The sequence below is a fragment of the Chrysemys picta genome, chromosome 2, assembly GCF_011386835.1.
Source record: "Chrysemys picta bellii isolate R12L10 chromosome 2, ASM1138683v2, whole genome shotgun sequence".
Classification (NCBI taxonomy): Eukaryota; Metazoa; Chordata; order Testudines; family Emydidae; genus Chrysemys; species Chrysemys picta.
The window spans coordinates 56,238,566-56,261,524 of NC_088792.1; the positions used below are offsets into that span (position 1 = coordinate 56,238,566).

General features: G+C 41.2%; 1 protein-coding gene across 6 annotated transcripts in view; it reads right to left on the bottom strand.

Annotated features, from left to right (window-relative positions):
• DGKB (diacylglycerol kinase beta) overlaps positions 1–22,959 on the bottom strand; it is a 525,201-nt gene that overhangs the window by 385,245 nt on the left and 116,997 nt on the right. For all 6 annotated transcript variants that reach the window (XM_065583181.1, XM_065583182.1, XM_042856642.2 and 3 more), the window contains exon 5: positions 6,362–6,515. In XM_065583181.1, coding sequence (XP_065439253.1) covers positions 6,362–6,515 — 154 coding nt within the window. The remainder of the gene's footprint in view (positions 1–6,361; positions 6,516–22,959) is intronic.

Genomic DNA, 22,959 nt, shown 5'->3' on the forward strand with positions numbered 1-22,959 from the left:
CATCATCAAAGAGCTTACAATTTAAGTAGACAAGACGAAGGGAAGGAGGGGAAATAGCAGTAGAGAGAAGGGCAAGTCACTTCACTTCACAAGACTACATAGAATGCCAGTGGCAGAGTTGGGAATAGAACCTAGATGTGATGCCCTGTCGCTGGACCACAGTGCCTCTATTATAAGCCTTATTTTCAAATTGTGCTACATATTTTTAATTCTCACACCCTACCCTTTCAAGGTACGTATTATTTCAATTTTACAACTTGAAAAACCTAGGTTGTTAAAGTCAATTTTTTAAAAACCGTCCATTAAATTTGGGTGTTTCAATTTCTGGGTGCCCTGCTTGGGAGACTAATGACCTGATTTTAGATGGATGTTCATCAGCAGCTCACAATGACTGAAAATTATGGTCCAAGTCAGTGTCGGAGCTGAGATTAGAATAAAGGCATTCTTACTCTTTTGCACAAGCCACTAGATCATGCTCTCTATTGCTTGGCATGTTGAGCAGGTCTAGTTGACAAGGTGATTAAAATACTAACTGTTTTCAGCTACTTGTCTACACTAGCGCTGCTACTGGTGGAGCTTTATAAAAAGATAGCAATAAGGGAAGGTATCTCAGCGTATTCAATGCCTATGAAAGTATATGTATAAAATACTGTGTTTAAAATAAGCTGGAGATGGTAGTATAAAAATATTCTGTACAACCTAGGAAAATAGAATAGTAATATGTTTGTACAGAGTAATAGACATGAATGGCTATTAACTAAGCAATTATATCTTTAAAGCCAGAGATCATAAAGCAAAGAGGCAAAAACAACCACTGGAGATTAAAAAAAAGGTGAAAAATATTTTATTCAGTGTATGTACAATAGTGAACAAAGTACTTTACCTGCTTTAGGAACTACCAAATAGGTAGATTTAACAAAAACCAAGTCAATCTCTGTAGGCAAGATATAAAAATTCCTTTCAAAACTCAATAATTGCTGCTGCTTACCAAGATAACTGTGGGTAAGCGGAAGTTGTTTCCTTGGTAATCAGCATGTTTGTTTTCTGATTCATTCCCTGATGCTAGAAACCGGCATTGTCCCAACCACACAGGAAGAAAGACCAGAGGCAATGGATGTCGTCTAATTAGGTTGCAACTGTATTCATTTAACATACTTGGGAATATGTGGCAATAAATTGTACAATGCAGATCATCATTTCCTTAACATAAGAACATAAGAAAGGCCGTACCAGGTCAGACCAAAGGTCCATCTAGCCCAGTATCCTGTCTACCGACAGTGGCCAATGCCAGGTGCCCCAGAGGGAGTGAACCTAACAGGCAACGATCAAGTGATCTCTCTCCTGCCATCCATCTCCACCCTCTGACAGACAGAGGCTAGGGACACCATTCCTTACCCATCCTGGCTAATAGCCATTAATGGACTTAACCACCATGAATTTATCCAGTTCTCTTTTAAACTCTGTTATAGTTCTAGCCTTCACAACCTCCTCAGGTAAGGAGTTCCACAAGTTGACTGTGCGCTGCGTGAAGAAGAACTTCCTTTTATTTGTTTTAAACCTGCTGCCTATTAATTTCATTTGATGACCCCTAGTTCTTGTATTATGGGAATAAGTAAATAACTTTTCCTTATCTACTTTCTCCACATCACTCATGATTTTATATACCTCTATCATATCCCCCCTTAGTCTCCTCTTTTCCAAGCTGAAGAGTCCTAGCCTCTTTAATCTCTCCTCATATGGGACCCATTCCAAACCCTTAATCATTTTAGTTGCCCTTTTCTGAACCTTTTCTAGTGCCAATATATCTTTTTTGAGATGAGGAGACCACATCTGTACGCAGTATTCGAGATGAGGGCGTACCATCGATTTATATAAGGGCAATAATATATTCTCAGTCTTATTCTCTATCCCCTTTTTAATGATTCCTAACATCCAGTTTGCTTTTTTGACCGCCTCTGCACACTGCGTAGACATTTTCAGAGAACTAGACACGATGACTCCAAGATCTTTTTTCTGACTTGTTGTAGCTAAATTAGCCCCATCATATTGTATGTATAGTTGGGGTTATTTTTTCCAATGTGCATTACTTTACATTTATCCACATTAAATTTCATTTGCCATTTTGTTGCCCAATTACTTAGTTTTGTGAGATCTTTCTGAAGTTCTTCAGTCTGCTTTGGACTTAACTATCTTTAGCAGTTTAGTATCATCTGTAAACTTTGCCACCTCACTGTTTACCCCTTTCTCTAGATCATTTATGAATAAGTTGAATAGGATCGGTCCGAGGACTGACCCTTGGGGAACACCACTAGTTACCCCTCTCCATTCTGAGAATTTACCATTAATTCCTACCCTTTGTTCCCTGTCTTTTAACCAGTTCTCAATCCATGAAAGGACCTTCCTTTTTATCCCATGGCAGCTTAATTTTACATAAGAGTCTTTGGTGAGGGACCTTGTCAAAGGCTTTCTGGAAATCTAAGTACACTATGTCCACTGGTTCCCCCTTGTCCACATGTTTGTTGACCCCTTCAAAGAATTCTAATAGATTAGTAAGACACGATTTCCCTTTACAGAAACCATGTTGACTATTGCTCAACAGTTTATGTTTTTCTATGTGTCGGACAATTTTATTCTTAACTATTGTTTCAACTAATTTGCCCGGTACAGACGTTAGACTTACCGGTCTGTAATTGCCAGGATCACCTCTAGAGCCCTTTTTAAATATTGGCGTTACATTAGCTAACTTCCAGTCATTGGGTACAGAAGCCGATTTAAAGGACAGGTTACAAACCTTAGTTAACAGTTCCGCAACTTCACATTTGAGTTCTTTCAGAACTCTTGGGTGAATGCCATCTGGTCCCAGTGTCTTGTTAATGTTAAGTTTATCAATTAATTCCAAAACCTCCTCTCGTGACACTTCAATCCGTGACAGTTCCTCAGATTTGTCACCTACAAAAGCCAGCTCACGTTTGGGAATCTCCCTAACATCCTCAGCTGTGAAGACTGAAGCAAAGAATCCATTTAGTTTCTCCGCAATGACTTTATCATCTTTAAGCGCTCCTAAGGTATCTCGATCATCAAGGGGTCCCACTGGTTGCTTAGCAGGCTTCCTGCTTCTGATGTATTTAAAAAACATTTTGTTATTACCTTTGGAGTTTTTGGCTAGCCATTCTTCAAACTCCTCTTTGGCTTTTCTTATTACATTCTTGCACTTAATTTGGCAGCATTTATGCTCCTTTCTATTTGCCTCACTAGGATTTGACTTCCACTTTTTAAAGGAAGTCTTTTTATCTCTCACTGCTTCTTTTACATGGTTGTTAAGCCACGGTGGCTCTTTTTTAGTTCTTTTACTGTGTTTCTTAATTTGGGGTATACATTGAAGTTGGGCCTCTATTATGGTGTCTTTAAAAAGTGCCCACGCAGCTTGCAGGGATTTCACTTTAGTCACTGTACCTTTTAACTTCTGTTTAACTAACCCCCTCATTTTTGCATAGTTCCCCCTTTTGAAATTAAATGCCACAGTGTTGGGCTGATGAGATGTTCTTCCCACCACAGGAATGTTGAATGCTATTGTATTATGGTCACTATTTCCAAGCGGTCCTGCTATAGTTACCTCTTGGACCAGCTCCTGCGCTCCACTCAGGACTAAATCTAGAGTTGCCTCTCCCCTTGTGGGTTCCCGTACCAGCTGCTCCATGAAGCAGTCATTTAAAGTATCGAGAAATTTTATCTCTGCATTTCGTCCTGAAGTGAAATGTTCCCAGTCAATATGGGGATAATTGAAGTCCCCCACTATTATTGAGTTCTTAATTTTGATAGCCTCTCTAATTTCCCTTAGAATGTCATCATCACTATCACTGTCCTGGTCAGGTGGTCGATAATAGATCCCTAATGTTATATTCTTATTAGAGCATGAAATTTCTATCCATAGAGATTCTATGGAACATGTGGATTTGCTTAAGATTTTTACTTCATTTGATTGTACATTTTCTTTCACATATAGTGCCACTTCCCCCTCCCCCCCGCACGACCTGTTCTGTCCTTCCGATATATTTTGTACCCCTTAATTGTTTCTATCTATTTGGGAAGTTGCTGTCAGCCCTCCTGTTTCACAACCTGGACCCAGCCAGCCTGTTTCTGGGACCCAACCACCCTGCCCTTGTATGAGGGATTAGGAGCCCCAACCCAACTTTTTTAGGCTTTCTTAGGGGGTGCCTCCCCCAAAATCCACTTCCAACTCCTATTTATCAGGGAACTGTATCCCCTCTGTAATGACTACCTGCACTGGGCACCTGCCACACCTGTTACCTACTAAGTTGCAACATCTTGACCTCACCTCCTTACCTAACTCACTAGTTCACCGACCTATTGTGGGAAAGACAAAAAAACCCACTCTGGTTCAGTCAATCTGGTGGTCAGGTAAAAATTCCTTCTCAGTCCTCCCCAAAAAGGCAACTAACGCAAGCACAGGGAAGATAATAAAATCTGGTTCTACTCTGATCCCTGGGTGGGGAAAGGGTGATTCTGGTCAGTGATTGAGAGAGTTCCAGAATGCAGGGGTATAAATACTAACCCCTTTCCCAACATGGGGATGGGTCAGTGCCTCTCCCTAGTCCAGCCACTTCCTGTTCCCCCCTTGGCTCCACTCAGGTAAGTCTATCCCCCTTTCCCACTCCCTTGTAATCCAAGAGCAGTACGAAGCCTTAAAGGAGTCCTGTCCTCTTTTCCTGACACCCAAAGAATCACCACATTTTATAGATTTCAGTGCCAGAAGGGACCAAAGACTCCAAAGTGATAAAGATTCCACCACATCCCTAGGTAAGGAGTTCCAATGGTTAATTACCCTCACATAAATTCTAGTCTAAATTTATCTAGCTTCAGCTTCCAACCATTGGATTTATTATGTCTTTGTCTGCGAGATTAGAAAGCCCTCTATCAAAAAGTCTTTTCCCCTAGAGATATTTATAGACCATAACCAAGTCACCTCTTTATCTTCCATTGGATAAACAAAAGTTTGAGCTTCTTTAATCTCTGTAAGGCAGATTGTAAAGACCTCATATCATTCTTGTAACTCCTTCCTGAACCTTTTCCAATTTGTCATCGTCCATTTTAAAATATAGACACTGGAACTGGACACAGCATTCCAGTAATGGTCTCACTAATGCCATATACTCCTTCCAGCCATTGAATCTCAATTGCTTCCACACTGGGGAATTTGTGATGTTAGAAACCTCGGATTATAACACCACTGTAAAAATCAGGCAGGAGCAAAAGGCTAATTACACAGTAGAAAACTGCTTACACAAGCATTCTGATAAGTATCAATGATGAGACTAAAAGGCACTTAAGATAGCATTATGCTAATGGTTAAAATTATATAAACAGGCCCCAATCTTGCATACTCTTACACACATGTAACTTTATTCCCATGAGTAATCCTATTGATTTCAATAAGAATGTGAATAAGTAGTTTCAGGATTGGGGCACTTCTTTCTTTTCTCCAAACAGTTATAGGTTCTCAAAATAATTACCAAGTGCACTGAAATATCTCAGGCTTATTTTTACACTCAACCTAATTTTTCTTGCAAAGTTTAGTACAACTCTGTTTTTATTGGGGGTGGGAGTGGATGTTTGGTGTTTTGTTTTATTTATTATACTTTTTTGTTTTTATATATTTTTGAGCTGCTCTATCCTCTCTGAGAACTCAATCATATTTAATAAAATTCTGAAAACTGGTAGAAAAACTTCAAACTACTCAATGAGGACAAGGGCCTTATGTTGCTTGAGGAAATGTGGCAGATAAACAGTAACTATAGCTATTTTAAATATCCAATGCAAAGGATGGGTAGGAGCAGCAGCACAACTAGTCAATTACAGGGGAGGGAGTAATTGGAAGGAAGCTTCAAAGCATCAAGCAGGAGTTGTGGGAACCTGCTACAGGAACAGTGGTTTCCTAAGTGGTGTTTAAGTAGCACGGAAAATAGGCATCAGTGCCACGTAAGATTAGAAATTGAATAGGTTTTAATTTGACAAAGTTAGTCCACTTGGTGCCTTGGCTGGATGGTGACTGTGGATAAATAAAGTGCAACTATTTAATTTCATTCCTCCAGCACAGCACAGCACAGCACAGCACAGCACAGCACTGAAAAAGAGGTTTACTGGAATACTCCCCCAATTCTGCAAACACCTGATCACAACATGAGTCCAGGATAAAAGCACAAGTTCTATACACTGCCTAGAACTCTATACTTGTATGGCTCTTAGAAACAAATGTTACTGCTGTACTTTCAATTTCCCATGTAGATATTTTCCTTTAAAATAGATCAGTCTTCGTTAAATCAGTATTATTTTGATTACTTACCTCCTGGTAGGAGTTGGGGCTTGCTTTTAACTAAGGGAATACAATGGGAGATTTTGTTGCTGAATGACGTAAAGAGATGTTCACTGAAATCATCGGGCAGCTCGGCTTCCAGAAAGGTCTTCATGAACAGCCTGAAACCTTCTAAATCAATTGTCTAAAGTTTAAAAAAAATAAAAATAAAAATAAAAACACCTTTAACTTCAGGCATTTCAGGATAAATCTAATATTAAATGAATTAAATGAAATAGTAGAAAAACTTTAATAATATACATTTATAAAATATGACAATCACACAGTTTTAACTCACATAACTACAATTTTTTATTAATGTTTCAAAAATTCACAGCCCTTAAAACTCCACCTACAGTATTTGGCCCTGATTCTTATTTACTTTAAGGCTCATTTCTACAAATCTGGTAAATTACATTCACTCCCACTTTATGGCCCCTTTACACTACCAGAATGCTGTAAAGGGGCCTCAGCGTAAGTGAGAACCAACCCCTTTGTCTTGAGGACTTCCAATAGCAAAAATTTTCACATGTTGACTATATATCATTAGATAAACAAAAGTTTCCTTGTGATTTTTGCCATTTAATTTAATTTGTTCTTGTATTCTACAGCAAAGTAAAATGGAGAGACTAATCAGCCCATATTGTTGCTTTCATTTTGGTGATACAGTACTATCAATTATTAAATGAACAGTAAAAGCTCACAATTACATTTTATCCTACTAAGTAATATAGAGTGACTCTGAGATTAAAGATGGCATGGAACAGATCAAAAGATTTTGAGATATTACAATTACTGTGTCATAACTGTATACTTATCACTGGAGTTACAGTGTTAGGTCAGTGATAATATCAAAAAAGCAGCGTATCATTATTTCTTAAATTAATATAAAGGATAGATGATGTTGCCTACCTTTGTTTCTATATCATAAATAAGGCTGCGAGTCTGTCACGGACATCACTGATTCCGTGACTTTCCAGGACCTCCATGACTTCTATAGCAGCTGATGTGGCTGAGCCGGGGGTCAACTGAGCAGCTCGGGCAGCCCCTGGACCAGCCACATCAACTGCTGCAAGGGCATTCTCGGGCCACTACACCCTCCCTCACCAGCAGCAGGAGGAGTTTGGGTGTGCGAGGGGGCTCGGGGATGGGGCAGAGGCACGGGACAGGGTGAGGGCTCTGGGCAGCACTTACTTCAGGGGGTTTCCCGGAAGCAGCAACATGTCCCTCCCTCAGCTCCTAGGCAGAGGCGTGGCCAGGCAGCTCTACGCACTGCCTCTGCCCATAGGCACCGCCCCTGCAATTCCCATTGGCCGTGATTCCCAGACAATGGGAGCTGCGGAGCCAGGGCTTGGGACAGGAGCAGCGCACGGAGCCCCTGGCTGTACCTCTGTCTAGAAGCTGAGGGAGGGACATGTTGCCAATTCCGGGGACCCACACAGAGCTGGGTAGGGAGCCTGCCAGTCCCACCAACACCCCCCAGCAGCAGCAGCAGGGGTCCCGGGTCACGTGCTGCCACCCACTCTCCCAGCACCAACACCAACTTTTGTCCTCTTCAGTAAGTTTTTGTTGTGCACATATTTCAAGTCTGATTACCTTTTCCAGAGATGAAGAGATCTATGAAGCTTGAAATCTTGCTTTCTTCAACAGAAGTTAGTCCAAAAAAAAAAATTATTAGCTCACCCACGTTGTATCTCATATAGCCTGGGAACAACACAGCTACACTAACTGCAAACAACTTATTCACACCTCTAATATGACTGAAGTCAACAGGACAAATAACCTAAGGACTTTTCACTAAAGTATTGAAGAATCAAGCTATATGTTTGTGTTGTACTTATGTTATATAATGTTACTTTAGTGCTACAGAAGTCATATGTAAATAATGTAGCATCTGTGGTTTGCAAATCTACTAGCCCCCAAGTAAGTCCCTTCATCACATACTATATTGCTATACATCTGCCAGTAAGACATCCTGTCTCTCATTTCTGAAATAATAAAGGTATAGGCAGACTCTGTTGTTTAAAATAAACCACTCCGTATAAATATTTTAAGCAGCAAGGTTCTAGATTTACTATGAACGAATTATGGTGAGCCTGAGGACTAAAATGTACTGCTGAGATGTGGCTATAAAGGATCATTCATTGTTGAGATGTCAACTCCCACCTCCGACTGGCCCAAGATGCCAGCCTCCATTGCCAACCGTTAAATTTTCATATAAGCATCTTTGTGCTTTTTCCCATGTTGCCCCTCATGCTTGGGAGGCTGTGATCACAAGCACACCTGTATTCTCACCCTGCACAATGTTGTAATAATCTTTGTATAAAATATGCCTTGTGAGGTATCATTTGAAAACTAGTAACTTGCTGGTTAATAATACCAAGGTGAAATGTATGTAGCAACATTATATGTAAAATTATGAAATCCCCCTATATGATGTTATTAGCACACGTCCAAAACCACAAAGCCCTAGAACATAAAAACGGCCATAGTGGGTCAGACCAATGGTCCATCTAGCCCGGTATCCGACTGTGGCCACTGCCAGGTGTTTCAGAGGGAATGAACAGAACAGATAATCATCAAGTGAACTATCTTCCCCAGTCACCCACTCCCAGCTTCTGGCAAAACAGATGCTAGGGACACTTTTGCCCAGGCAGAAGTTGTTAAACAGGTCTATTCTAAACAAAGAAATGTGTATTCATCCCAATTTACATATGAGTAGTAAACAGGGTCCATGAGACAGTAGGGAGAGGAAATGGCAGGAAACAAAGCAAAATTTGCATCTCATCAAACACAGGTGGGAAGAAAGAGCATGACGTCTCCTTTACCACTTGACTTTTGCTTTGAGAGAGAAGCTTCAGAAGAATTTACTTCAAAGTTTGACTGGACAATAAGCAAGAGGGGCAGAGAACCCAAAGGTATCTCTCTCTATCTCTAAGAAGAGAAAGGCACCAGCACCTTTGGGATTCTGGGGGAGAGAAAGGTCATCTTAATCAAAGCCTTGAACCAAAGCTTGCTAGATTAAATTTTAGACTTTTAGATGCGTGTTTTCACTTTTATTTGCTGGTAACCATTTCTAACTTTATCTCATACTTGAATTCACTTAAAATCCTATCTTCTTGTGTTAAACTGTTTTATTTTTTTAATCTAAGGCAATCCAGTGCTGTGTTTAAGCTAAATTGTTTGGTTACTCCAGTTAAAGTAACAAACTGTTGAATATTGACTCTTTACAGGAGCAAGAAACCTTTAATATCTGAACTGTCCAGAAGAGGAATGGACAGTGAAGAACACACAATTTTGGGAAAATTTGGGACTGGGAGTATGTTGGGGTCATCCTGCAAATAGTAACCAAGGCTTGTGCAAGCCGTCATGTGACTGGTGTGTTGCTGGTTGGCTGCTGGACCAGGTCTGCAACTATACACAGACATTCAGGGTGAGACCTGCATGCTCGTAGGCTGTTTGTGCATGGCCCAGGTTGAGAGCTACAATAGTAAAGCATTGTTAGGCACCCACGGTTGTGGGGCAGGCAGTGCCACAACCCCTCACAGACCTGGACTCTGCTCCGGAATGGGACACAGGCGCTCCCTGTAAATATCAACAAAGCAGCTTCACTATCCTCCTTGAAATCCCTCCTCAAATGCCCTGCATAATGGGCCCCCCTGCATAATGGGGCCCATGACAAGGGCTCCTAGGCACTATAACAACATCATACCGGATGCATGATGTTATTAGCACATGTCCAAAGCCACAAAGCCCTAGAATATAAGAACGGCCATACTGGGTCAGACCAATGGTCCATCTAGCCCAGTATCCTGTCTTCCAAGTGGCCAATGCCAGGTCAAACCTATTTCCAGGTTACATGAAAATAGTGCAGTATAAAAGATACAATAAATAAGTATACATACATTAGGCTAGCACCTCAGTTCCAGCTGAGCTCAACTTGTCCCAGGAGCTTCCAGCAGCCTCCAGTGCAACAAAGAGGAATAGTGTAGGGACAGCTATGCCAGCTCTACAGCACTGAAGGACAACCGTATGCTAGAGGAATCCTCAGGTAGGGATTTATGCATGGAAGCAGTGCAAATCAGATTTAATGAGGCCAAGAATCTGGCCCATATTATTTACAGTTGCAATAAGGCAATAAGAAAATCATTACCAGAAAACTAAATTACACTGGACAAGAAACATACACAAAGCTCCACCTTGATCCATGCCACATGTATGAAAATAAATTAAAAATTACATTATATATTCCCCACATTTAAGCTAATTTGTCAGATACTTAAGACATATGCAGTTGTAAGCCAATTTATCCTCAATGCAAACATATAAGCTTTACACATCTTCATACCAGCATCTTCCAAAGACATTTATCATTACTACAGGTGATTTAAGACCAGCATCCAAACTTTAAATACAGATCTGTGCTTGTCTTGCAATCTTGTACATTCCTACGGTCAATTGAGAGTTCTGTTCCTAAGATGTCAGATGCTATTTTCTGCAAAGTCTATTTTTATTTGAGGACTAGTGGGCTGACAAATGTCACCTGCACTCTTTTTTCTCCCTCACCAAACTCTAGGGATCCTCCTCCCACTGCGTGCCACCCCAACAGACAAGTGAATTGATAAAGTAGGCGTGTCAGACATACATAGGCGCAATTTTCCATTTGTTCTTTTTCTCTAATGTTACTTCTTTCTCTTTTCTTCTAGCTCATCAACTGAACTACTGGTATGTAAAAAAACAACTGATAAAAAAAATATTCCGTACTGAAATATTATGGGACAAAATTTTCAAATGGAAAAGTAAACAGTGCACCCAAAAGTCAGTATGCAGCTGCTGTGCTTACAAAACTAATATTTGCAGACAACTTATTATCTGATAGGTCTGTGAAACACTAGTGGAAGATTTTCCACAAACCTTTGCACTAACATTTCCATCATTTCCTTTCCTGTGATTTAAAGTACTGAACATTTCAAGGGCTCAATTCATTGTTCAGATACTGGCTTCTCATATTCACGTCAAGCTCATAATTTCATAGTTTCACCATTTTACAATTTCAAAAAAATCACAGGGACTTGACAATGTAGACTCTTTGAAAATGTTGACTTGTGAAGAGATGACAGGGAATTGAAAATACAAAGCACCATGTAGTCACACACATACATGTACAAACAACATTATATACAAACATGCAGGAATGGAAGCGTCCATGGTTACATGTATTCTGGTTCCACACACCAGAAGGGCACCAGAACTTGTATTAGGTACTGTGCCCCCAAATTCCCTATGACGCTGTCTAGCCAGGTGAAAGGGCCAAGCAGGAGCTATCAGAGCATCTATTGCAGCTGTCAGATAAGTTTTTGGGGGAACTACAAAAGGGCTACCCTGAGTTCATTATGAAGGCTGAGATCAGATCTTGAAGGAAGTCCCTCCACAGGGATCCTGACAGAAAGCCTAATATGTGCAGAAAAGGCTACCCATGAGAAAGGTGGTGCTCTCATCCTTACCAACTTGCTTGAAGCTGGACAGGCCTCTGGTGGTTGTAACCATGTGTTCTGAGTTGCTTGCTCATTTTGAATATATATTTGTTAAGAAAGCCAACTTTGTATAATACAGAACTATAAAATTAAAAGGGATGTTTGATTTCATAGGTATTAAAAATTCCTAGCCATTTTCAATCACATTCTCAAGTTACTGATGTGGTAAACAATTCCATTTTCCAGTTCTCTCTGAACACTATATAAATTATTGATAAAATATGATTTTCCCCTCCCTCTTTTTAAATCTGATGCGTCATTTTATTTTTACTTTATTTTAGTGCTTTCATAACACAAGAGGTTATATAAATAAATATGGAGAGGTAGCATGGTTATAGAAAATAATAGGATGTTTCTTCATTATAAAAATTAGTCCAAGAAAAACATCCTTCTTACAAACCACAAGTTTATAAGGAGCAGCTCCTTTAGGATCCATACAGTCATTGGCTTCTACTTCCACATTTCTGTAGTACATCCTTCTCCGACAGTGAAGACAGAGAAATTAACACATCTTCGCCCATTAACTTCATCACTGGTACCTGCCTGAATAGGAGTGGGTCTCTAAGGGCACAGCTTCACTGGTAATGTTAAAGCGCTGTTGCAGCAGCGCTTTAACATGGCTTGTGTAATCGTGGCATAGCTCTCCCAGCACTCTAAAAAAACCACCTCCACTAGGGGAATAGCTACCAGTGGTGGGAGCGCGGCTAGTCTGTTTTACTTTTGCTCCTCTCCATGTCTCACAGCACACGGAAGTGTAGAGCTCAGAGAAATTTATTGTTCCATTAAATGAGGATTTACGCAAGTGACTCCAAATAGTATTAACAAGAGTTAGCCTGACAGAGACTCCTGCACTGAACAGATGCCACAAGGCTCTAATATTCATATAGCTTTAGCTATATCCGGATATTAAGCATACATAACTCCTGCTGACTTAAATGGGATTTCTATATGCAGAACAAGATATGGCCATTAGACAAATTTTGCTCCCCTGTGGAATTTTTTTCTTTAATGACAGATAATAAGAGTTTTTGATCATGGCATATAACATTTAATATCTGACAGTTACACATTTGTACACAATAGGTAATTTTATTGGGGCTAAATGGCAGGGCCGGCTCCAGGGGTTTGGCCGCCCCAAGCAGCCAAAACAAACAAACAAAAAGCCACGATCGCGATCTGCGGCGGCAATTCGGGGGGAGGTCCTTCATTCCCAGGTAAAATAACTCCTGGAGTTCTCCCGTTTGCTGGTTGTAGCATTTGGTGTAGGGACATGTAATGGCATGTCTACACTGAAAGAAAAAGTTGTGTTCTGTGTCAAATTGTCTGAAGACTGTGAGCACTAACCTCAGGGCAGACTTACAAACCAGGGCACAAATCCCAAAGTGGCTGTGAGTTCTATACTTAGATTTCACCAACCAAGTATCAGGTGTGAACTCCTCAGCCACCACAACAGCCTTAACATGGAGTCATATGGACTCTCCTATCTTGCCACCCAGGCAAGCCTGCCTTTGTGATAAATGATCCCTTACACCAAAGATCACAACAATATTCAGGTTGCTCCCATTCCTAAAGGACCAGTCATTTACCCCAGGTCAAGTTCACCCTAGATCTCTCATCAAAGGCAACACTTGTAGCCAATCCAATATTAAACTAACTAAAGGTTTATTAACTGGCAAAAGAAATGAGAGTTATTCACAAGGTTCAAGCGGGTAAGCATACACACTAACAAGTGAATTGCAGTTTTAGGTTCCAAAAAGTAATAAAAGGTGTTGTAAAGCGCAAGCTCTATATGTCCTTTAGGACTAACTTACTTATGTTTAGAAACATTGCCCTCTCCAAACATACCCTACGAGGGAGAGGGCAGAGGAGAAACTTGTTAGTTGTCTTTTGCTCACCCAAGCACAAAAGCTACTATTGTGGGTGGGCTGCAGAAAAGGCTGGACAATAAGGTCCCTCACTCTTCACCAACTCATTGTCCTTGTAAAGGGGATTAGGTACAATCTAATGCTTCAGAATTCATCTTTAACACAAATAATTTTTAAAATATCATCATACTCCCTTGGTTGTTTCTTTTTTCAAAACTGTATGTAGTATTTCAACATAAGCCCCTTTGTATCCATGGCATGTAAACATGTATACATGTGTCATGTAAATGGAAAATGGAAGTCATTACACATTCCATCCTATTTTCATGAAATATACGTTTATTTCAGTAAATAAGATAATTCCAAGTACTGTATAATTAGGACAACGATGTTAAAATACAATTTTCAGTTAAGTGCTTGTTTAATTATACATTAACCTGCCTGTTCTCCAGTTGGTGCCAAGCACATAAAGTATAATTGGTATTAACCTAGTGATGGTGATAGCATTTTTTTTTAAACAGTATATGGGTCCAATACTTGAAAAATATTGTGATGTCACAGGACAAGACTTTGCAGGGTCTATGTGCACTACTATGCACAGACTTAGTACTCTCAGAAGTACATGTTAGTAAAGCTGGAGCACTAGTCACAGCTGTAGTTAAGAATGCCTAAGCATTTCCAATATAAGCCCAATTTTTAAATCATTCTTAAATTTCCACTTTGGGCAGAGCCTAGGTCTGGAAAAGATGCAAAAGTTATTCTATGGTTTTGAAGTATGAAGGGAGCTAATAAAATAGACATTACCCATTAAATCAGAAGTTGAAAGTATTATTGTTTGTTTTTGTTTTTTTAAACTGTACTAGTATGGAAATGGATGGGGTAGAAAGTGGAAATTTATTATGGAAATTGCCCTTACTGAGCGTTGCATTTGAGTATTGGGATGAATGTGTTCTCCTAGCATTTCCTGAATTAAATATTTAGGGTGTTGGGTTTTTTTAATAAAATTATGGAATATATTTTAAAGGTTTTAGCTACAAATGTAAATGTCATTATCTACCAAATAAGTAGACACCAAATTCTGGCCATTGTATTGCAGGTGTTAGCACAGCAAAATCAGAGTTAGTGTATGCCCATACATAGACTGCTCCTTGCATATTTGAGCACTGCTCCTTGGGAACAGTCTATGTATGGGCACACAATAATTGTGATTTTGCTGAGTTAATATGCACCAAAATGAGCTAGAATTGGACTCCTATTATGTAGCAGATGATGACATTGGCATTTGTAACTAAAAATATTTTGAATATATTCCTACTGGGAACATAAATCACATATACAGGGTAAGATGTATAATTGCCATTACCACACCAATGCATAGACCACACACACACCGATGTCGTCACTCTAGGAGCACACACAGAGTGACATGTCTGCTGGTTTTGCTGGTGTCAGATAATGTATTAGAAACTCTGGCTCATAAGTTTCCTCTGCAGAGGTGTTTTCTATTACATGCCCATGCGAATATAGCTGCCAGAATTTTGGCCTGTATGTTTCCAAATAAAAAAAGTAAATACTGGTTTCCTGCCTTTTGTAACTGTTGTTCTTCGAGATGTGTTGATCATGTCGATTCCACTCTAGGTGTGTGCGCACCCACATGCACAGTTGTCGGAGACTTTTGCCTCAGCAGTATCCGTAGGATTGGCTATGGTGCTCCTTTGAGTGCTTTGCTCATGTATCGGTATATTAGGTGCCGCCGACCTCCTTCTTGCCAGCAACTCCAACAGAGAGGTAGGAGGGCAGGTAATGGAATGGACATGAGCAACAAATCTTGAAGAACAACAGTTACAAAAGGTAGGTAACTGTTTCTTCTTCGAGTTCTTGCTCATATCAATTCTATTCTAGGTAACTCACAACCAGTATCCTCGGAAGTGGGCTCGGAGTCCAAAGTCTAACGGCTTGCAGTACTGCTCTACCGAAGCCAGCATTGTCCCGGGCCTGCTGAGTAAGAGCATAATGGGACGTGAATGTATGGACGGACGACCAGGTGGCCACCCTACAGATGTCCTGGACAGGCACTTGGGCCAGGAAAGCTGCCGAAGAGACCTGGGTCCTGGTCAAGTGGGCGGTTACAATTGCCGGAGGTGGTACCTTTGCCTGATCATTGCAGCAGTGAATGCAGGCAGTAATCCAAGAAGAAATTCTTTGAGTGGACACTGGAAGAACTTTTATTCTGTTGGCCACCGTGATGAACAATTGCCTCAACTTGCGGAATGGCTTTGTTCTTTCAATGTAGAAGGCTAAAGCCCTCCTGACATCTAGGGAATGCAGCCAACGCTCCTCCACCAACTTATGTGGCTTTGGAAAAAAGACAGGTTAGTAAATGTCCTGGCCCATATGAAACTGTGAAACCACCTTGGGCAGGAACACCAGGTGTGGCCGCAGCTGGACCTTGTCTTTGTAAAAGACCATATAGGATGGTTCCAAGGTGAACGCCCTAATCTCAGAGACCTGGTGGGTAGATGTTACTGCAACCAGGAATGCAACCTTTCAGGACAGGAGAAGGAGAGAGCAGGAAGCCAGAGGCTCGAAGGGGGGGAGGGGTCCTGTGAGCTGTGACAGCATGAGATTCAGGTCCCACGGAGGAATGGGATCCCTGATGTGTGGGTAAAGGCGCTCGAGGCCCTTAAGAAACCTAGCAGTCATATCCTGAGCGAAAATCGACCTACCCTCAAACGGCGGATGGAAGGTCTAGATAGCAGCTAAGTGGACGTGGATAGACGAAAGGGATAGGCCTTGGAGTTTGAGCTGTAGAAGGTAGTCCAGGATTAACTGCAGCGAGGCTCACTCTGGCCGAATGCCTTTATCTGAGGTCCAGCAGGCAAACCGCTTCCATTTGGCCAGGTACGTTGCTCTGGTGGAGGGCTTTCTGCTGCCCAACAGAACTTGTTGGACACCGGCTGAGCACTGCTGCTCCTCCGCATTTAACCATGCAGTAGCCAGGCCCGTGAGGTAAAGTGCCGCCAGGTTTGGACTGCTGTGGTTCTGGGACAGCAGGTCCAGCCTGAGTGATAGCTGCAATGGAGCAGCCACCAAGAGGTTCAGAACTGTGCTGAACCAGTGCTGGTGCGGCCACGCTGGTGCTATGAGGATCACTTTCACATTGTCCTGCTTGATCTTCATGAGGACACTGTGGATCAATGGTATTGAGGAAGAAGGCGTACAACAGAGCCCCTGACCATGGAAGCAGAAAGGCGCTCGACAGGAGGAGGGCCCTCAAGCAGATATCCTGCTCCTTTTACGTTCTAGGGTGAAAGTTTTTACAGATTCTACACTTGTCCTTTCTATGGGACTTCCCCAGGCACTTCAAATAGCTGTCATGGGGGACCACTATTAGGCATCAGCCTGCAGCATGACAAGCATGGTTTGAAGCGGGAGAGTGGGATATGCCCTGCTCCGGGGCAAAGTTCCAGCCGGGACTCTAACTGCAAAACTAACCTAACACTTAACTTAATCGCTAACTAAGTACCTACAAACTATATACAAAGGAGATAGACAATGGCTGTAAAAAACCACTAATGCTCTTGCGATGGAAGACTAGAGCTCCAACAAACCATCATGGTTGGTAAGAAGGAACTGAGAGGGCGTAGGGTTGGCAGCACCTAATATACCGATGCATGAGCGCGGCACTCAAGGGGGCTCCGCAGCTGACCCTATGGATAACGCTAAAGAAAAAGTCTCCGACAACTGTGCAGATGGGCGCAAACACACCTAAAATGGAATTGACATGAGCAAACACTCAAAGAAGAACAAAGCTTCATAATGTTTAACGTAAATGGTTTGTCTCCTCAGAGAAGTCAATTCAACAGGATACACTAGAGTAGGATGGAAAAATCTTCATAGTTCCAGTGATGCAGGGTTCTGAGGACTAGTCACACCGCAACCCTATGCCTGAATTATGTTTATGCAAAAAAGTGTCATTGCATGAAATCATGCATTACAATAACATGAGAAATGAGAAAGTAACAAATGATATAGATTATAAGATCTGATATAAGTGGTGCTGGTTTAAATCTGGAGTTACCTAATCAACCTCTGTGGATTTACAAAATGATCTGCTTAATTCAGAGAAGAATCTGGCCAGTAGTAATTATTATTTATAGTTTTCAGTAGGAAAGTTAGCATTGCTACACTAATACACGACTTAATTAATCCATCCGCAACAAACAGCGGTAGCTATGTCAGTGGGAGAACCTTATTCACACCCCTGAGTGACATAAGTTATACCGACGTAAGTGGTAGTGTAGACATAGCCTAATTGTTAACACAAATATAATGATCATGTGCATACATAAAGGGGAGAACAGACTGTTTGCCATGGAGACAGCTGGAAATTACGATTACCATGGAGGATTGGGAAAGGGGGATATATACGGTTTTAGAATAACTGTATGAATGAAAGGGATTAAGCTGATAACTGCGGAAGCTCAGACTGTTTCAAACCATTCCCCTGCCTGTGAAGACAGTGCCAAAATCCAGTGATAGCTTGAGTTTGGATAATTTTTAATTTCATTTCATTTTGATAAAATTCTTGAAAAATTTCATATTATAAAAGTATGTTATTACAGCCATATTACCTTGCAAACTAACTGTAATGAAATTTCCTTTACAGTGAAACCTGCATAGATGCTCCAAATTTTTCAGCCTTTTTCAGTGACAGATTTGCTACCTCTGATTTTTAATGAAAAATAAATATACAAATAAGGTATGTGAATAGTTATATTTCTTCCTCATGCCTTGAAAATTGCTAAGACTTACAAGTTGGCAAATCACCCTCAGTATTTCATCTTGTGAGTGATTGATTTTCTGGGAGCTTTAAGTACTGTGGGCCCAAATTACCATTGTCCTGGACCTTATATGGTAATTTATACCAGTGCAAAGTGAGCGTAAAATGTTACCACTTTGATTTGGCAGTAATTTACATCCACTTTGCACTAGTGTAAAACAATGTACAAGGTGTAGGGCAGTGATGAATCTGGCCCTTTACCCCCTTGCTTTGGTTCCCTTCACATTCAGAAATATATCCACTTCAAATCAGTGGAGCTATGTTAATCTGATCCAACTAGGGTTGTGCTTTTTATGATATTTTCTAAGACAAATGATTTTATTTGAAATAGATAGTAAAAGGAGTGGCTTACAAGGTCAGTGTGAAAGATATGAGTGATGGCATCTGCCCAATAGTGATGTTCCGGGGTGATGCCAGAAAAGATGGTTTCTGGTTTGTGTTACTAAAAAGGGCCTCAGGTCACATCCAATGGCTGGCCAATGACTGTAAGTATTATGATTGGAGGGAGTGTTTTTCGTATGTTGTTTTATTGGGGAAATACTTAAGTATCACCCACATACCATTGCACAAGTGCAGAACTGCAGCACAAAGCCATCATCATGAAAACAGAAAGGGATGGAATATATTGTACAATAGAATGAAAAATAGAAAAGCAACAATTAAATATATATTGGGAAAATATTTTAACCAGTATTTCCTAATGCAACCTAAATAAACCTTAATTCAATTCAATTAATTTAGAGATTCTACCAAAGTCTGGTCACTACCTGTAATTTCACAGATAATATCCATTAGAGGAAAATACAGTAGGCCTATCATGTATCTGAACAGAAAATACAGAGGGTTGTAGAATTGCCTACAAGCACTGAACAGTGCTTTTTCAGCCAACATATATAAATGGATATAAACCAGACATCATAATACAGTACCAGAGAAGCATCTGTTTAGTGTCTCCAGCTTTCTCATTTTACAGAAGAAATGTTTCAAAATTAGGAATGGAGTTTTCTAAAGAATGCAAATTTATGAAACTATGAGGCAGAATGAGGAAAAAAAATTCCCCTGCTGATATCTTCCAACCATTCCCAAAAGCATTCTAAAAAAAATAATAATAATTGTATCATAATCTTGCAAGATGTTCATGTTCTCTAAAAATCCTAAAGTTTTCTTCATTTATTATTAGTAAGAAATAAACAATGCTGCAGGATGGGAGACAAATATCAGTAATATCTTGCAAGTACAAAAGGGTATGTCAGAGGCTCCTTACAAACACATATAATGTGACAGTATTTGACACGTATTATCTGTCACAGTTCAGGGCAACTGCACCTGTATTCCTCTTCTATAATCCAGAAGAGCACCCACTCTAGGCTCCCGGCTCTGACCTCAGACGTCACCTCTTTTGCGCAGAGACCCTCATCTCTCCCCCTTCTGACTGGGGTATTTCCAGGATGAACAGTTCCCTGTCTACATGGTGATAACCTCTAGCAAGGCAAAATGCCTAAATGGCCACCATCTGCACTGTCCTTTTTCTTCAGAGATTAACAACAGTGTATTTGCCAGCAGTTAAATTACCACACAGCCCTTTATAAGCGAACACATTTATTCTTAAGGTGAGGCATTACAAAGAACGGACATTAAAAACAATAAGAGAACCTACATACATACTTAAAAGCCTGTCAGGGATCACCCCCTCACTCCAACAAGGTTGATTAATCCTTCAAACCCCAGCACAAGGGTTTTTTCCTGTGGCCACATATTCATCACAGCTTCAGCTCAGAACAGGCACCCTTATGACTCTGTGAGTCACTCTTTTATCCTGTTTGGGTCTTTGAAGCCACCATGAATAGGTAATCAGCCAAACAAAGGTCCTCCACCCTCAGGGTGAAGCTTCAAAAAGCTCAGTTCTTGCATAACCAGGGGAGATTCATTTGCATTCACGTCCCCTAGAGGTTTTCTGGGAAACCGATTTAATTTTAAGAATTTACTCTTGGTTTAGGCCACTGTTCAAGCCCATTGTTCAAGAGATTCCTCTGAAGCTCAGAACACTTCCCAACATTTACATCAGCCAAGTATTTTAGATAAATTACATATACTCCACCAGAGAAGTAGATCGCATCATGGAACAGGCCCTCCCAATTACACCAAGAGAACTTTCTTCAATACAGAAATAACCCTTCCCCACTCTGCCTGCACACCCCTATTTGTCACCTATCACCCCACACCGAAACCCATATAGGGTATCAAACAGCTACAACCCATACACAATAGGGACCCCTTTCTGAAAGAAATCTTTCCCGAACCCCCTCTTCTGGCCTTCAAACAATCCCCCCAAACTTTCCAAGCTCATCATCACAAACAAGCTCCCTACAGATGAAGACACATTGATTCAAAGCGGCACCAGACCTGCCAGAGGAACAAATGCAAAACCTGTAGATATATCTCCACTGATACTATGATTAAAAAAAAAACCTCCCACAACACAATTTTCAAAAGCCATGGGTCTTACAAGTGCCAATAACCATAGGTACCGACTCTGTGGGTGCTCCAGGGCTGAAGCACCCACGGGGAAAAATTGGTGGGTTCTCTGTACCCACTGGCAGCTCCCCACCCCCCTGCCCCAGCTCACCTCCGCCTCCTCCCCTGAGCGCGCTGCATCCTGCTTCTCCCCCTAGCTCCCAGCACTTCCCACCACAAAACAGCTGTTTCGCAGCAGCAAGCACTGGGAAGGAGGAGGGATAAGGGGGAACGCGGGACTCTCGGGGAAGAGGCGGAGCCGGGGCGGGGATTTGGGGAAGGGGTCAAATAGGGGCAGGGAGGGGACGGAGACTTTGGCGAAGGGATTGGAATGGCAGTGGGGCAGGGGCGAAGTCTGGCCAGGGGCGGGGGGGGGGGGGGAGGTTGGTGCGAGCACCCACCAGCATCGGGAAAAGTTGGTGCCTATGGTCATAACCTGTGGTGTACCTCATCCTCTGCACTAAATGCCCAAGTAACAACTATGTGGGTGAAACCAGACAATCACTACACTCTCAAATTTCACACAGGAAAATGATAAAAGACAAAAACACACCACATCACCTGTCAGTGAACACTTTCCACAAAGCGATCACTCTATAACTGACCATCAATCCTTATTTTCAAAGGAAACCAGCAGAACACTTTCAAAAGACGAGCCTGGGAGCTTAAATTCATAGCTTTGCTAGACACTAAAAAATCATGAACTGAATAGAGATACCAGATTTATGGTTTATTACAACAATCTATAACCCACTAACAACAACACCCCCCCACCCCCAGCTGCCTTCTTCCTCCAATTCCTTTCCTCTGTGATTGGGGAAGTATTAACAGGCCACTTCACTTTGAATAGTCCCTTGAATATGTGTTAACTGCTTATGCTCAACAATCTGCTCCACTTTGTATTTAGCTGGGACACTCTGGGTATGTCTACATAGCAAAGAAAAACCCACAGCTGGCCCATGCCAGCTGACTTGGGCTCGCAGGACTCAGGCTGAGGGGCTGTTTCACTGCACTGACTTTTGGGCTTGGCCTGGAACCTGGGCTCTAGAACCCTGCGAGGTGGGAGGGTCTCAGAGCTCAGGCTGCAGCCCAAGCCCGGAAATAATAAATAAAATAAACCCTACCCAGGAATGAAACAGCCCCGAAGCCCAAACCCCACAAGCCTGAGTCACCTGGCCTCGGCCAGCTGCGATGTCTTGTTGCTGCATAGACATACCCTCTGTGTACATTTCCCAGCCCCAAAGAAGAGCTCTGTGTAAGCTCAAAATCTTGTCTCTCTCATGAACAGAAGTTGGTCTAATAAAAGGTATTACCTGACCCATTATCTCTCATAGAATTCCACAATAACACAAACATTTACATTTTTAATGCAATCAACTCCTAAAATATTTAAACTCAATTCAATAAGGTTTGACTGAATTAAATAAAGTTTGTCCAGTATCTCTCACGGTATCATTTTTGTCATAATTATCAAATTGTCAAAATTACCATAATTATCACAGTACCATTCTTGCCTAACCCCCTGACTCTTGTTATGTGTGTATGACAAAATGTCCAACGGTGTACAACGTACTACACATCACTGGACATCGGCAATACCAGGAGGGATGAGCTGGAGTGCCAATGAGAAGTGCAATCAGGAAAGTAACAAATACTTTCCTCATGGATTGTATTTTCTAAATGGACAACCAACCTAATTCTCAATTACTGAGGGACAATCTCCACTCATTGATATATTTTGCTTTCCACAATCAAATCTCCATACAACTTTTCATGTGTGATGTAACCAAGTATTCGGATTGTAATATCTAAACTGTACTGTTAAATCTATTC